At 46.1% G+C, this 15,717-nt stretch overlaps 1 protein-coding gene across 1 annotated transcript in view; it reads left to right on the top strand.

The window, feature by feature from the left end:
• The first annotated feature begins 557 nt into the window (after positions 1-557).
• irs4b (insulin receptor substrate 4b) overlaps positions 558-15,717 on the top strand; it is a 32,283-nt gene continuing 17,123 nt past the window's right edge. The window contains exon 1 of the mRNA XM_088925468.1: positions 558-4,135. Within this exon, the coding sequence (XP_088781594.1) occupies positions 769-4,135 (3,367 nt within the window). The 5' untranslated portion in view covers positions 558-768. The remainder of the gene's footprint in view (positions 4,136-15,717) is intronic.

Here is a 15,717-nt window from a genome sequence, read left to right as displayed (position 1 = left end):
AGGCAGTAGATCAACTCTTTAAAAATCAAATTGGTTAGAAATAACAAGACAAGACGTTTATGAGCTAAATAAAGTTTTGAATTGACAAAATGTGAACCCGAGAAAATGCCTTGTTTACGTCTACAAGCTCTCCCCACGTCACACATAGTTTAAAGGAACTAGGCCAAGGACCGTCCGCTGCCGGATTGGCCACTACCACATTCAACTCAACCACGCTGCACAGCGATTGGCCCACAGTGGGTAGTTTAATATGGACGCAACTGAGATCAACCGCATGATTGGGTAATTAGAAATGCCAATCGGACACGGAACGCCTCCACAACCACCCTCCAAAAAAACCGCAACCTCTCGTTATTTGATTGGTTTGCTGAAATGACGTAACAGTACAACGTCTCGCTTCTATTGGCTTATAGCGACGTCAATCCTACTAACATTCTGCTGATCCCCGATTGAAATGCTGGGATTTCACCCCCTCCCCTCCTTAGTCGTGGCTGACGCAAAGGTCACGTGTTGTTTTCGCTGTGGTCCGTGGAGCTGTGTACTGTGTGAGAGAGATTGATTATAGAAACGAGTGAATGCGGTTATGTAGCAATTGGCTGAATTTCTGTGCCTGCTGTCTGTGGTGGATATATATTGAGCAAGGAACGAGCGGAGAACATCATTTTTTTTGGAAAAAAGAAATTGAGCCGGACTCAGAATTTGGCACCCGAGATGGGGTCTGTATCACTGGTAAAGCTAAGGTAAAGTGACCTTTATTCGTATTCTCTCATGGCAAATTTGATAGATTGTCGAGAAAACAACGCCGCTATGTTGCTGTTGGAAACACAACAGCGCGCAATTGGGTCGAAAACAACAGTCACAACAAACGGCGACACCTCTGTCGGGGAAATCCCTTCATCTTTAATTAATATTGGCAACGTGCAATACCAGCAACACCTGCCGCTCTCGTTTCACCACAGCTCACAGCAGGCGCAGCAACAGTATTCGGAGGAAAACCTCCAGGACGAACTGCTGAGAAAACCTTCCCTGTCCCTCGTACAGGAAGAAGTCGCTGTCGGCACTACAGCTGCTCCTGTGGCAGCTGCTGCCGCCGCCGTCGCCACCGCCGCCAGGAGCGACGGGCTGGACGACGTGAGGAAATGCGGCTACTTGAGAAAGCAAAAGCACGGCCACAAGCGGTTCTTCGTGCTGAGAGGCCAGAGCCACCTGGGCCCCAGCAGGCTGGAATACTATGACAGCGAAAAGAAATTCCGCAACAGCACAAGATCCGCCGCCACCGCCTGCCCCCCGAAAAGAGTGATCCCGCTATACCAGTGCTTCACTGTAAACAAGAGGGCTGATGCCAAGAGCAAGCACCTCATTGCCCTGTACACGAAAGACGAGTATTTCGCAATGGTGGCTGAGAATGAGCAGGATCAGGAGGACTGGTACACCGCTATAAGTGACTTGATGAATGAGGGAAAGAGAGGGCACCTGGACTCGGAGGAGCTGGACGACGGGTATGGCACTGTCACTCCTGGCACTGTTTTCAAAGAAGTGTGGCAGGTGAATGTGAAACCCAAGGGGCTGGGGCAGACCAAGAACTTAACTGGCGTGTACCGCCTGTGCCTCTCCAGCAAGAGCCTTCACCTCGTGAAGCTGAACTCGGAGACTCCCTGCGTGAACCTGCAGCTCATGAACATCCGGCGCTGCGGCCACTCAGAGAGCTTCTTCTTCATCGAGGTGGGGCGCTCTTCGTCCATCGGCCCCGGGGAGATCTGGATGCAGGTGGACGACTCAGTGGTGGCCCAGAACATGCACGAGACCATCTTGGAGACCATGAAGGCCCTCAAGGCCTTTGCCGAGTTCCGGCCCCGGAGCAAGAGCCAGTCCTCCAGCTCCAATCCGCTGGCCTTCATCACCACCCGCAGACACCTGGGGAACCTGCCCCCCAGCCAGACGGGGCTGCAGCGCCGCTCCCGGACAGAGACCATCGTGGGCACCCCCCCCGCCAGCAAGAGTGGGGGCTACCGTTTCCGGACCTCCAGCGAGGGGGAGGGCACCATGAGCAGGCCCTTCCGCTCTGTCACGGGCAGCCTCATTCACCTCAACGCGGCCCGCCTGAACCTCGGCAGGCAGGAGGGCGGTGGGGGCCGCTACGTGCGGGCCACGGCGGGGGCTCCCTGCCACATGCGCTCAGCCTCCTTGCCCGTCTCCCACTTTCCTTCCACCACCAGCCCTGTCAGCGTCTCCTCCAGCAGCGGGCACGGCTCGGCCTCTGACACGCTGACCCGGCCCTCGAGTGCCTCCATCTGCGGCTCGCCCAGTGATGGGGGGTTCAACTCCTCCGACGAGTACGGCTCCAGCCCCGGGGACTTCCGCTACTTCCGGGTGAGGAGCAACACCCCCGATTCTCTGGGCAACACGCCGCCCATCCGGGAGGAGAACAGCCTCAATGACTACATGGCAATGGACAGGCACCGAGAGGGCCTGGGCTGTCCTGAGGGCCCCAGGGAGGACTGCGTAGAGGTGGACAAGGGCTTCCGGAAGCAGACTCACTCCCTCTCCAGGCCCGGCAGCAGCAGTGGCGTTGCAGTGTATCAGAAAATGACCCAGACTACCTCGTCGCTGGATGAGCCCTGTGCGGAGGCCAGCCCAGTGGGAAGCAGTGGCCACCGGGCCTGCTCCGTTTCCCCCAAGTCAGGCTTCTGCCCTTATCCAGAGAACTACTACCAGGCCAAGCCCCCTGCATACCAACATCAGGGTAACCCCAAGGATGATGGCTACATGCCCATGATGCCTGGTGTGGCGCCAAAACGGAGTGCTGACTACGTGCCCATGCATCCCAAGACCTCTTCAGCTCCCCAACAGATTGTCAGCCCCAGATGCTCCCAGTATGTGGACTCTGAGGGCTATATGATGATGCTGCCCAGTGGTGGCTGCTCACCTGTTCAAACCTGTCCCCAGAGCAGCAATGGACGCGTTTCCAATGGCGCATACATGGACATGTCCCAGAACGGTGCACCTACCCATCGCAAGCGCTCGAACGACTGCCACTGCGCACAAACGCCACCTGATCTCCCAAAGTCTTACAGCTCCTACTTCTCCCTGCCAAGATCTTACAAAGCTCCCTTGCGGGAGAGCCGTGAGAGTGATGAATATGTGCCCATGTGTTCCCCTGCAAAGCCTGCCTATGCAGTGATTGAATGCAGCCGCCGGGGGGTGCCTAGCGGCCCCTCTCCCACTCTTGGGATGCATAATGGTTGCCAGGCGTCCGTCGCGGGAGATGGGAGAGCTGTGCGACCCACACGCCTTTCCTTGGAGAGGCACAACTTTCATGGCTCCCTTAGCGTGTGCGAGCCCCCCAGTCCCGGAGAGTACATCAACATTGAATACGAGCAGAAGGTCTTACTCACACCCTGCTCCCTGTCTGCTGAGGGCTCCCCATCCTCCTTGGGCTCCAGTAGCGAGCAGCGCCGCTCCCCACTTCCGGATTACATGAGTCTGGACCTTGATAATGCCTTTCCCAAAGGGTGCTCCCCACAGCCCATGCCAGTAGCCCCCAGGAACCCCGCTGACTACACTTTGCCCCACGCATCCACTCCCAATAGTGGGCGGACGGATGACTACACGGAAATGACCTTTAAACTGGGAGGGGAGCCCAGCAGCCCTTCGGCCATGGTGAAGCAACTTCGCATTATAGAGCCCTACCCTGCCCTGCCAGCCTTGAGCCCCCCTGTTGAGCCCAAGGTCATCCGAGCTGACCCCCAGGGCAGGCGGCGACACAGTTCGGAGACCTTCTCCTCCTCTCCCAGTGCGCCCAGCAGTGCCCCTCAGTCCAGTGCCCTCCTGATGGACAGCAGCAAGCGACACAGCTCGGCCTCCTTTGACAGTGTCTGGCTCCGGATGGAAGGTACGGGCTCCCTGGAGATTGCGGGGGACGTGGGGTGCAGCTCCAGCAGTAGGATGTGTCGCAACACCTCTGCCGGCTATCAGAACGGCCTCAACTACATCGCCCTGGACCTCCGGGAAGACCCCCAGGGCTGCTGCGACCCGGTGCCCCCTTCCGTCCCCCCTCCACCTCCTCTGGCTGAAAGCGGAGCTTACGCCAGGATAAACTTCCCCAAGTCCGATGGACTGACTGCTGCCTCAAAAGGTTGGTTATGTTTCTGTGTCCCTTTCTGCCAGAAACGCAGGGAGGAACACCTGAGTTGAGTGTGTTGTGGAAAATTTAAAAATGAAGCAAAATTAGGGAAAAAAATGGAGCGAGGGAAACTGAAGTCAGGAATCTGAACCTGGTGTTCTGATTAAATAATATTTTCTTGAAGGTGCGACAAGGGCAGTTCTCCTTTGAAACATCAGAAAAAAAGTTTCAAAGTATCATTAAAAGACGTTTTTTTTTTCTTATTTCTTCACCTTTTCGAAAGCAGGTTTGAAGTCAAATTCTAGAGTACACGTGCCAGGATTTGGCTTAAGAGTCAGGTGCTTCCTGGTAGCTGGAAATGTCAGGGTCCTAGTAACTGAATGTGTCTTTGGGGAATGTTAATGACTGACTTTCACTGTAGCAACTGCCAGCAGCTTCTCTGAGAGAAAGGAAGGAAGGAAGGAAGGAAGGAAGGAAGGAAGGAAGGAAGGAAGGAAGGAAGGATCTCTAGGAAGCGATAATGTGTAGACTGTACACAGCCTGTGTTTGCAGGCAAATGGTTTTCATTTACACATTTACCAGCAGTCATGTGGTGAAGGATTTGAACTAGCCGCTTATAAGCGGGCTTCCAATGTTTTATCCGAGATCTCCTTTTCTAGTTGTTCGGTAGTCTGGGCTCAGGAGTGCCGAGTTAAATTCTGGATTTGTGAGCTTGATCAGGTGAAGAGGGGTACATTAGAACAATATGCCACAGGTAGAACCGTAGTGCTCGGAGGGAAATGGAGTTGTAAGTGAGCAGAGGTGAATGAGATGCAATGCTGTTGACCTGTTGTTCTTTTCCCACCTTGCCCAGCCTCTGAAGAGGGAGCTGTAAAACGTATCTCGCGATGCCCGGCTGTCGAATGACCGGAATGTTCCGAAATGTGTTGTATGCTTGTAATGAACCTTGTTTTGTTTTTCCTTATTTATGATTTATCTGAACATGGCGAGTTACACTTTTTCTTCTGCAAAGCTGGTACTGGTAGATGTGAAATGTAACTTGCTTTGTAAGCGTCTGGAACCCTTTTTTGTGAACGATGAAACTGTTGTGCAGTGCACCTGGAGTTTAATCTGCAGGCCGCCTGAATGTGTTATTAGTAAGCAGACCCTGGAGCAAAAACTGTGTTGATGTATGAGTGTTGCACCATCATTAGACTGATATCCAGCCATTTTTTCTGTTCTCTTAATTTGAAACCCTGGTTTATTAATTAAAAACGAGAATAAACAGGGAATCAAAATACAGTTATAAGACTCCACTGCTACTCTCTGAAGAAGATGCTTGTTTGGGGTTTTATGATTTGTCTTGGCTGCTTATTCCTGTAGGAAAATGGACTGCTGTATGAGGAAGGGGAGTTTGCCACCATTAAAGGGAAACCTCACTGTCAAGGTGTCACAGTATCTGATTAATCTTCTTAGCCTTTCTCTGATCCTTTTGAAATTGTTTTTTTTCTGTGTAGATGCACCTTGCTTATGTAGAAAACACAATCAAACATAACCTGTCCATCTTGCACACTGCCCAGGTCAATACCTGAGCGAAGGGACAGGTGAGAAGTCAGGCCTTGTGTGACTACTGCGATAAGTGAAATGATTGCCATAAGTAATGGACTCGTGTTGGCCCAGAGTTTTAAAATGATTTAGGGGGTCAGAAATGGATCAGTCTGTGCTTGGACCCATATCCACACAGTAACACACCGCAGGAGGATTAGAGGCTAATCTCTAGAATTTACTTAACTCTGTCTCCACGCCTCTCTCATAAAGTGCACCTGAGCACATTGTCCAGGTGGCAAGAGTGCTGTTCCTGAGTGCGTCTCAAGTCTCTTGGAACAGTACGCAGGGCTGGACTCCTCCTGGTATTTTGCTCTGTATTTCTAATAACTTGCAATACTGCCTTTTGCAATTTGTTCCTCCTGACCTTTTTAACTGAACAAGCAAATTGCCTAAGTAGGGTGGTGGAAACATGATTTTCTTCTCAAAAGTTTAACTAAAGTTACTTATAAAACGGTAGTTAAAAGGCAACCTCCTACGTGTTTAAGAACTTGATCTTAATGTTTGACTAAAGAGTTTAAATTAATCCTATTAACAGGTCAATTAAGGGTTGAATTATATAACTGAGGGTGGTGAGGTGACAGACTGATTAACATTACTGCTGTGGAGCACTGGGGCCCTGGGTTCAGTTCTAGCCATGAGGTGCTATCTGCATGTTTTTTTTTTAGTTCTCGTGTTTCTGTGGGTTTCCTTTGGGTGCTCCTGTGTATAGCACCTTGCAGCCATTGTTTGCTATGATAGCTCTGGCTCCCCTGTGACCCTGGATTGGATAAAGTGGTCTGAATGATTATGTAACGGAGTTGTGCTGGAACAAAATGCAGCTGCTACATCGGTCTCCAGGACTGGGTGAACCACTGTTCTAATTCGCATAAAACTGACAAGGATTTAGTGTCATTTGAAATTTAGGAATAATTAAATGGTTTTCCACAAGCAAAAGTTGATCTATATATTGAAAGTAATAAAGGTGGAACTGTCAAATTAATGGGCACAAATTATCGGCAGTACGCTGGGATGCTTAGTTGATGTTGAACCTGAATCGGCATGTTTGATTAAAATGTCACTAAATGTATTTTCCTGCAAAGTATAAGGGAGATATAAATGTCATCACTCCGTTCAGTATTCTCTTATCTTTTGACCCTTGTGTTTTAATGGGGTTAACCTTGGGGAAAGAACTGGCATTCCTCTTTGTTCTAGACATTCCTGTTACATTGTCAATTTCTTGAGGATCTTTCCAGCAGATCCATCTTTCCATCTTTACCAGCATGCCAGGCACTTCAGTTCAGTATAGTACGATGCAAGTTTGCATTCCTCCTACGGCTGGCTTACAGTGAGAATATAGAGTCACCAGCAAACATCTGACTGCTTGAAATAAATGGTCATGATTTTTCAGCATCTGTGCCTATGTTAGATTGTAGGGCTGTCCGGCTTAGCAGTAGAAGAAGGAAGCTTGCCCATCATCGCCAGGAGTGCTTAACTGTTACTTTGCACCCTTGTAGAACATCCGAAAATAAAAAGGATTGGCCCTGCTCTTTATTGACTTTTTTATATGCCATAAATCTGTAATATAGTCTTTCTCTTCAGGGTAAATGATCATGGGAAAGAAGTAAGTGTCTTTGAAGCAGGGAAGCGGGTATTAGTCATTTCTTGGTGAGATGAATAGAGGCAGAGTTCGTTTCTGTTTTTTTTTTTTGCCGTCTTTCCCTTTTCTCCTTGCAGCTGCTACCTGGCCTGCTCCGCAGCATAAGGAGCACTTGCGAGTTGAGTGCGCTTCATGCCATTGCTGTACCTTTTTAGAACAATCAGGATCCTGCCACTCGGGGGCTTAGAGAGCTCTTAAGCACTGGCTGCTTGGGAAGCGATGAAGCGAGCCGGCCAGTTCCAAGTAGGTTAAACGTGTGCCGCCCCGTTTGAGTGCTTCCTGGTGCGGTGTCATCTGGAAGCCATTCATTCAGTGAATTGAACAGGTGTTGGAAACTTCAGGGCCTTGATCTGTGGGATGTTGGCGAGCTTGCTGTACTCTAGTTCGTGAAGGACAATCGCACACAAACTTCAGAAATTAGCCTTGTTTTTTTTTCCCCCCGTTTTGAAACAGGGCATTTGATTTTTTTTTTTCCAGTCACCAGAGAACTGGACTTATGAATCTGCACAAATATCAGTAATATGCGGTGCTCTTTAAAAGTTTATAAACACCATGCAGTGTAAGGAGAGGCTGGGGTGCAGAACAGTTTTGTTCATTCTTAGCCAATTCCTGATTCACCGATATATGCATCACTGTCCCGTTAACGTCTTTTAATAAATGGCTGTACGGGCATTGGTGTCTAGCTGTGGTGGCACCCCAGTCTGCAATTCTCTGAGTAAATGGGATGAATGTATGTAAGAGGTTGCACGTTGATAATGCAGTGGGATGTGACATGAGTTAATCTAATGTTTGTTTAGTCCAGTTTACGGATACCAGGATTAATGGTAATATAAACTGAAATGGAAGGTACTGCACAGCACTGTGTGGTTCACCTATATAGTGTGGCTAGGCTTGACACTACAGCCCATTAAAATGGCACCCCTCAGAAGCCCTGTACATGCTATTGTAAAATCGGCGCTGATTTAAGAAATTTCAGTAGTTCTAGCTTGCCTGTTCTCTTGGCAGTTCAAACAGGGAAAAACTTTGTTCTAATTGAAGTGAAACATAAAAATATGCCTATATAAGTATACTCTGAAAGGCTGTTCTCTTCACTGTTCAAACTCGGCTTGGTAAGAAGTTTGATCGATTGGGTTGTGATCTCCCAGTCCAGAGATGCATTTGTATACAAATGCATACGGTTATAAACAAGAGAGGTTAGTCAGGCCGTCCAGCTCATGTGTTTTTTTTTGTCGTAATTGATCGGGTCCACGGGTCCAGGCATTTCTTGGAAGAGGCTGTAGTATCGGCTTCATCAAATGTTTCTGCTTGTGGAAGGACCCTGTGATCCCCTTTATAGTGATTCTTGTTCAACTCTTTTAATCTGTTAGTGAAGGATATCCATTTAAGCCCAGGAATATGCCTGGTTCATCTTATTTGGGTTGATTCCAATGTGGTAACTTTTTATAATGTGGTGAGCACATTTCACAATATTCTAAATGAAGTTACATCATCCTGTTTTGAATATTTGACATCTTATCTGTTACCTCCGTTTCCCATGAACTAATTCTGAATTCACGTAAGTGCATTACCTTCAATGCCTATTTCCTGTCCATTGAGAGTTGATCTTTTATGACTAACATTATCAAAAACTTTCTGAAAATCTACCCATATCATTCTGTTTGACCATTACTGATACTGCTTGTTCAAAGAGCTCTAGAAAGTTAAAGTAACCTTCCTTTTCTAAATCCATGTTGATTGTCACATAGAGTCCGTTACCATACAGATGAACCTCATTTTATGTCCTAAAATGTGAAACTGTGCGGTGCAATACTGTAATGGGTTTGTGGCAGTGTAAGTCTCCTGTTTATATAAAACTAGAATGGAATGATTGTTCTGCAAAAAGGAGGTATTTCCTTCAATTGATTGTGGCATCTTTGTTAAGCTTCTGAAGGCTAATGAAGGGATAAAATTGTCAAAACTCATCCAATGGTTTATTTTTCCTCTATTCATTTGCTCCAAAGTCAAGCTGATTGATAGTTTAGACGTCCATATCCTTATGAAATTTGTTACCTTCATACTTACAAAGGAGAGTTGGATAGAGTATCTTCAGATATTTATTACTGAATAATTAGGTGGCATGCTAAGGGTCCACAAGTAACGTACTGCAACAAACAATGTAATTTGTAATCTTGTCCTTTAAGACGTGTTTGGTTTATCAATACTGAAAGTCAGGGTTCTTCTTCTCACTCTGAAGAGGCTGATGGTCATGGAGGATACTTAGTTAAGGTGTGCCCTGTTTGAGCAAGTATTTGGGAAATCCAGTGACCGTTTCTGTCCCTCTGTTCTAATGTTTGTGTCCCTCTCTGTAAAGTGTGCCTTACTCCTGGTGCCTCTGCCTTGCCCCCTGGTCTATTTCTGCCTTGCTCCTGGTGCCTCATCTGTTGCTTTCCTGCTCGGCTCTGGCCGTGGTGTCTAGCAGGTTGCCTGGAGGGAGTGAGTCAGTCCAGTTGGTGTGGTACTGACTGCTGTCATCCGCCCTCAGCGGGGGCCAAGGGGGTGAGGCTCTGCGATCTGTTTGTACAGCTTGTTTTGCAGAACTGTACTTATTTCTCCACCTGACCTGTTTATCTAGCAGAAATGTGAATGATTGAGTCACACTTTTTTTTTTTCCCCCTGTGGGTTTGAAAGAATGTACAATAATACTCCAGCTGTGAGTCCATCACAGATTGCAACACTGCACCGCAGCTGCATCAGTCTGGTTCAGCTTTCTTACTCCAGGAGCCCCAGAAAACAAATCTGTGGCATTACCTTGCTTTTTTTAAACATTACAGTGGGACACTGGGGAGAGAAATATCACTTTCAGTTACAAATACTGTAAGGAAATATTTCAAGGAAATGAGTGTGTGTTTTTTATGCCTAAATGCGAATTAAAAAAACAAATGGAAATGGGGAATATGAGATGACAGATGTGAATTCACAGGAAACGGATGCAACATTTATTCTTTTGGGAAAAGAAAATGCCGGTACTTTCCATCATGTAGAAGTTCTGTGTATTCCAAGTTCATGATTACTGTAAACGAAGCTTGGGAGTATATAATGAACTCCTGGCCAGTTCATGTTATGAGCTGCAGCCTACTTTACATGTGAGTCAAATGCAGAAACATCTGCTATTAATTAAGGCAAGTCGAGACGTGGGGCAGTGACGGCAAAGCTCCGCTATTGTGCCGGTGCTGTGTGCTGTATCCGGCACACCTGGGGCCGAAGAAGCTTGTTTATGAGCCTGGCATTTTGAGATCATCGTAGGACTGCAGCGGCGCGGCTCGTCATGTCACTTAGTGACACTGCGTGTGGGTACGTGGTGCTGTGCTTGATTTACAGTCGCCTTGCTGCACACTGCTGCCAGACTGCTGCTCTACTTTTAGACGGGAACTTTCCAGTTTTCCAAGACTGGGAAAGCAACCAGTTGAGGAGTTGAAATCGCCTCTGTATCTCTTGCAGTAAAAGCTGGGATTTCAGGGCCTTTATAGTTCAAAACATTGATGATAATTATCCCAATAACCATGTTATCAGCAATATGGGAGTCCTTCTTCTCGGCAGTTAAATACTCCATTAAAGTATCACCCAAAATATGAATCGTTTTCAAAGCCCTTTTAATTTGTGATCCGATTTGAACTGATGGAACATGGAAATCATCTTTTCTCATTTTGACCAAGCTGAATCCATGTTATTTTGTGCTAGACTTGCAGCTGTCAAGTTAAACATGGCCATGCTGGGTCTGTGCCTTTAGGTATAAAAGAAATCATGTTAAACCACTTAGGGAAGTGGACAGAAGCTCAAGAAGAGTCCAGCTCTTTGACTGGATTTTTGTTTGTTCACTTTTGACTCTGATTTTGGCTTGGAAGTATAGACATGGATACAACATTGCCCGATTAAGCTTGATGGTGATAAACTTGTCACTCTCCATCCCTTATCAAAAAGCTGTTTATTCCTGGTGAGGGTCACGGCTTCTGGGAGCCTTTCCCTGCACATGCAATGCACGACTGTGCCCTGGCCGGGTCTCATGCAGCCTATGGCAGGGCATATACGCACAGAGACAATTATCCTGCCCAGTTTGTCTTGGGAATGTGAGAGAGAACATGCAAACTCCACACAGCAGGTATGTGTCTGAAATCAAATTCATAACCCTCAAGGGCTGTGTGGCAGAGGCAGCTCTAACTTCCACGCCTCTCCTTAAGCATCATTCTTTTAATGCTTCTAAAATGGCATGATGATACTAATTGCTAGGACATTAAATTGGTATGGGTTTTGTAAGAAGGGCACTGTTGCATGGTGAAACTCTTTCCTTCTGTGAGGTGAAGAAATAACGCCGTCTGACTTGTTCAAGCACAGCCCTGGGTGGGGAAATTGCGGTGGTCTTGGTATGCAGCAAATATACATTTGTGAATACTGTGGTCCTTGGTGCCAGTGTTTCATTTACCTTTGAGTGATTAAATGCAAATTCTGTTAAGACGGTTTGGGAGCACCAAGCATTGTCTTTTCTTGTTCCCCCTTAGTTCCAGCTGTATTTCCTGTATCTGTAAAACTCTGCTAGTTAGACTTGACCCTTTCACTTTCAGGACCTATATAGGAGTTTGTGATAGACACATCAATAGCCTAGGAACCACACCTGGAGGTGGACCTGTATCCTTTCCAAGTCCTACACCTCAATAGCTGGAGGAAGTTGGCAAACGGGTCCAGTTAAGACTGTAAGCAGCTGGGTTTCGGGGAGAGCCGAGTTGTAATGGTAACCCACAGACACAACAACAATCCAAAACCTGAATCAGACAGCCCTAATGTGTGGTATTCACTTTAATCTCTGAAACTATTCCAACAGGTGTAAGAACTCTTGCTTTAATAAACTTACTGCTCAGCAGCTCAACTTTCTCACTCATCTATTAGGTAATAATCGGTAGAGGTCCTCGGGCCCCCATAGTGCATAAGTAGCCTGTTAGGAAAAGGTCTGATCTGTACTAACCTGAAGGAAGGCCAGTGTTTCAAGAAATCTACCTCCCTCTTTCCTATCCTGGGGTTTCCAGCATGTGCTAAATCTCCTAATCTCTTGTTGCTGAACTATAATTGTGGGGTTGTAGATATCATAAATGAGTTGTAGAGTTCCTCCCTCACATTTGCACCCAGGAGTGCTTAGTTTTTTTTCCCCCTGGCAGACGTGTAAATGTTCCTGTTTTTAATTGCTTGTCAAGTGGAAAGGTGCAGGCTCTGCTTTCATCAAGCCCATGCAAGTACTGTACTGTAGAAAGTGTTCTGTAGCTGGCATTGTAGAGTGCAACCTGTTGAAACTGGTGTGTTTTGACTCCTGACTCTGTGAAGCCTCCCCCCCCCCCCCACCCACTCTTCCAGAAAGACTCAAGAGCCATTCACACAAGTGTTAATTAACCTGCATTATATTGTTAGTGTCTGATTTTCTTATGATATCGGTTTTCAAGCTGTTAGCTGTATTCTGCCATTGGATTATGCTTCATAGTTACTTTTTCAGGACAGTGCTTGCAGGAAAAGGGATTGCAACTCCAGCAAGCTGGGGCAGGTTGTATCCAGTGCCGATGGGAGGCATGTAATGCATTTTTTAAACATTTCTACCATTCTAAAAAGTTCTTGGTGAGATGAGCTACACTTCATATCTCATGTTTACCCTACTTGTTTTCCTTGCACGTCTGGTCACTACCTGAGAGAATCTGAATTGGCATTCCTTAGTACAGTTTACAGGCAGGGTCTTGTGTTAACTATTCCTTCCTGTGCTTAGTTAATTCACCTTTATATGCTAACATAGTGAGCTATGTATTTATTATATAAGCATAATGTATACAAGATGAATTCAGCTTAACAGCCATAGTTGTGTGCAGTTTGCAATCAAGCACACCCAAGTGACTGCATTTTGTATACTGAGACAATGAGGGCCAAGTATAAATACACAACCAGGTCCACCTAAGCCTGTACAGTCCCTGGTCATCAGCCTTGTTAAGGGGAAATGTCAGTTTTAAAGGTGTTCAAATAGGATCATGATTCCGAATTCCCAGTGTTCATCCCATGTTGAAGTTGTTTGCACTACCTCATGTTATGCTCATCCTCTTAAAGAGGGTCAATACTACCTTTATTTCTGTGCCATAAGAAAACACTTTTCTTGAGGAGATTGTTCCTTTCCTTGTGCAGATTACTTGGCAATAAATATTTCCTGTTCTTTACTGAAGGGTAAAGTGCTGGAGTTGCAATGAAAGTGCACTTCGACTTTCCCCTTTTTTCTCCAGGGCACTAGCTATGTGCCATCTCACACCTGAACTAAATTCTCATTGCTCTGTCAAAATGTCATCAACTAGGAAATCCAGATATTGGCCTTTTCCCCCTTATTTCCTCTGGTGTTTACACAGCAGCAGAAAAGGTTATATTCAATTCTGTATATTTGACATTTCAAGCTGAAAAAAAAAAGAATAAATGCAGCCGTATGAATGATACTCTGCTAAGTTAAAGGTAATTTCATACTTAAAACGTTGCATTGTGGAAGAGGTCATGTTTTTGCTTTTCCTGTCTAGGATAGTAATGTTCCATAGGGTTGCCCTGGGGAAGGGTACCAAGCTGGTGTTCCTAAGTATATTTGAGGTAAACAGGGTTAGTGTGCATTCCCCAAGGAAAGTGAATTAGTTCCTGTTTCACACAAGGGTGACTAGTTCCCTGTGTTGTGGCAGGAAAAATATTATCTCGCAGAGACCTCAGTCTAAATACAGAACTTGTCCGTATTCACTCTCCCCAGCACCCAGCAAAGAAGTCATGTAAAGTATGCTGTAAGGTAGAGCTAATAGCCTAAAACCAGTGCTTTGTATGTTTTCAAATAACTAAAATAATTCCTTGCAGCAACGTGGGGCATTGCGATGATAAATTCTGGTTCTGAGTGGGCAGCACCACCTACTTGTCCACCAACAACACTTAAAGCAGCAGCCCGATTTTTCCTGGAGGTCTTGCAGACCAGGACTAGCCCACCTCAGCCCGTTTAACCCGAAAAAAGATTAGACTGCAGCAACGTTGCTGACCGTTTTGAATTTTGCATTCTTAAAGTTTTGCTCGCCAACGTTAAGTCTCGAGCCCGGGCTTGCATAGCCAAAGAAGCAAGAAAGCCTGGAGATGAACAGTACTGGGTGGGGTTGAGCTGGGATAGGATCAGCTGAGGGCAACTCTGCCTCCCCCCAGTGCCCGCTGGGTGTCTGCATTAGGCAGTTGAAGCTTCTTCTCTCCTCCCTCCCAAAAAAACCATTTGCTGTATCACTTGGAAATCATCACAGTGGTTGTCTTTTCAGCTACTGCATTGTGTAATGTTTATTCAAGACCTTGTAGTCCTCCATGGCCTTTAATCTTAAAAATAACCGTTTAAGGTATCTTTTTGGAAGCCTTCTGGAAATCAAAATGTTATGTTGTTTGCTTTAGCATAATGTCCTGTCCTTTTTTTTTTTGTTTAAAGACCTATCTCGAGTTACACAAGACCTTCCCTTTCTCAGTCCATACTGGATTGCCCCTTTGGTAAGGTTTCCTGTTCTCCAGATATGTTTCTCTCCCATCTTTGCTGTCCACTGCTTTTGACAAGGAAGAATCAACAAAGCAGTGCCAACTGGCATGTTCTTTCCAAATGTCTCCTTTTGAAGTGTTTGATGTCCCTCAAAAGTCCTCGTCAATATTTCTTCTCATTCCCGTTTCCCTCAAGCACCCTTGGTTACAGATTCCAGTGACTGTGTGAGCCGGCTTTGGTGGTGCAGCTCCTGTAATGACAAAGTCCAGGTCAGGGTCAGGGGCCAAAGAGGTTTGAAAGCTATTTTCAGCACTACTAGTACAGTTATTGAGTACTTGCCTTATACTGCCAGTAGTCTGCTGAAACATTTAATTCTATGGATATTTTTTTAGATGATATGCTTAAAAGGGAATATAAACTGTAGCACAGACAGTAATGTGGCATAAAATGAATTTTATTTTTAAGACTGGTATTGTAATATTGCTTTGCCAGAATAGCCATCTTAATGGATGATCTAAACCTTTTGATATTATTTCACCTGGAAGAAATTAGTGTTTTCATTAAAAAAAATTAAATCAAGCACAAGCCACTACCTTTAACCCCTTTTAGCATATCGCTGGTTTTGCCTGCAGGCCAGCACTAGAGACTTCAAAGAAATGGATGTTTGTTTATGAGGACTGGCCAAGTCCTGCCTTCCCGAGTCCTTGCTCATCTTCCCCAGAAGTTCCGCAGATGCTTCTCTTTGGCAGAGTGTGGTTCTTCCCTTAATCAGTGTTGCTCCATGTAGATTCTTTTATCTTTCTGTTTGTACAAGTGTCTGACAGCCTGCGCAAACTCGGCAGTCAA

The sequence above is a fragment of the Atractosteus spatula genome, chromosome 9 (assembly GCF_055471065.1).
Source record: "Atractosteus spatula isolate fAtrSpa1 chromosome 9, fAtrSpa1.hap1, whole genome shotgun sequence".
Lineage (NCBI taxonomy): Eukaryota > Metazoa > Chordata > Actinopteri > Semionotiformes > Lepisosteidae > Atractosteus > Atractosteus spatula.
This window is presented reverse-complemented; position numbering and strand designations above follow the sequence as displayed.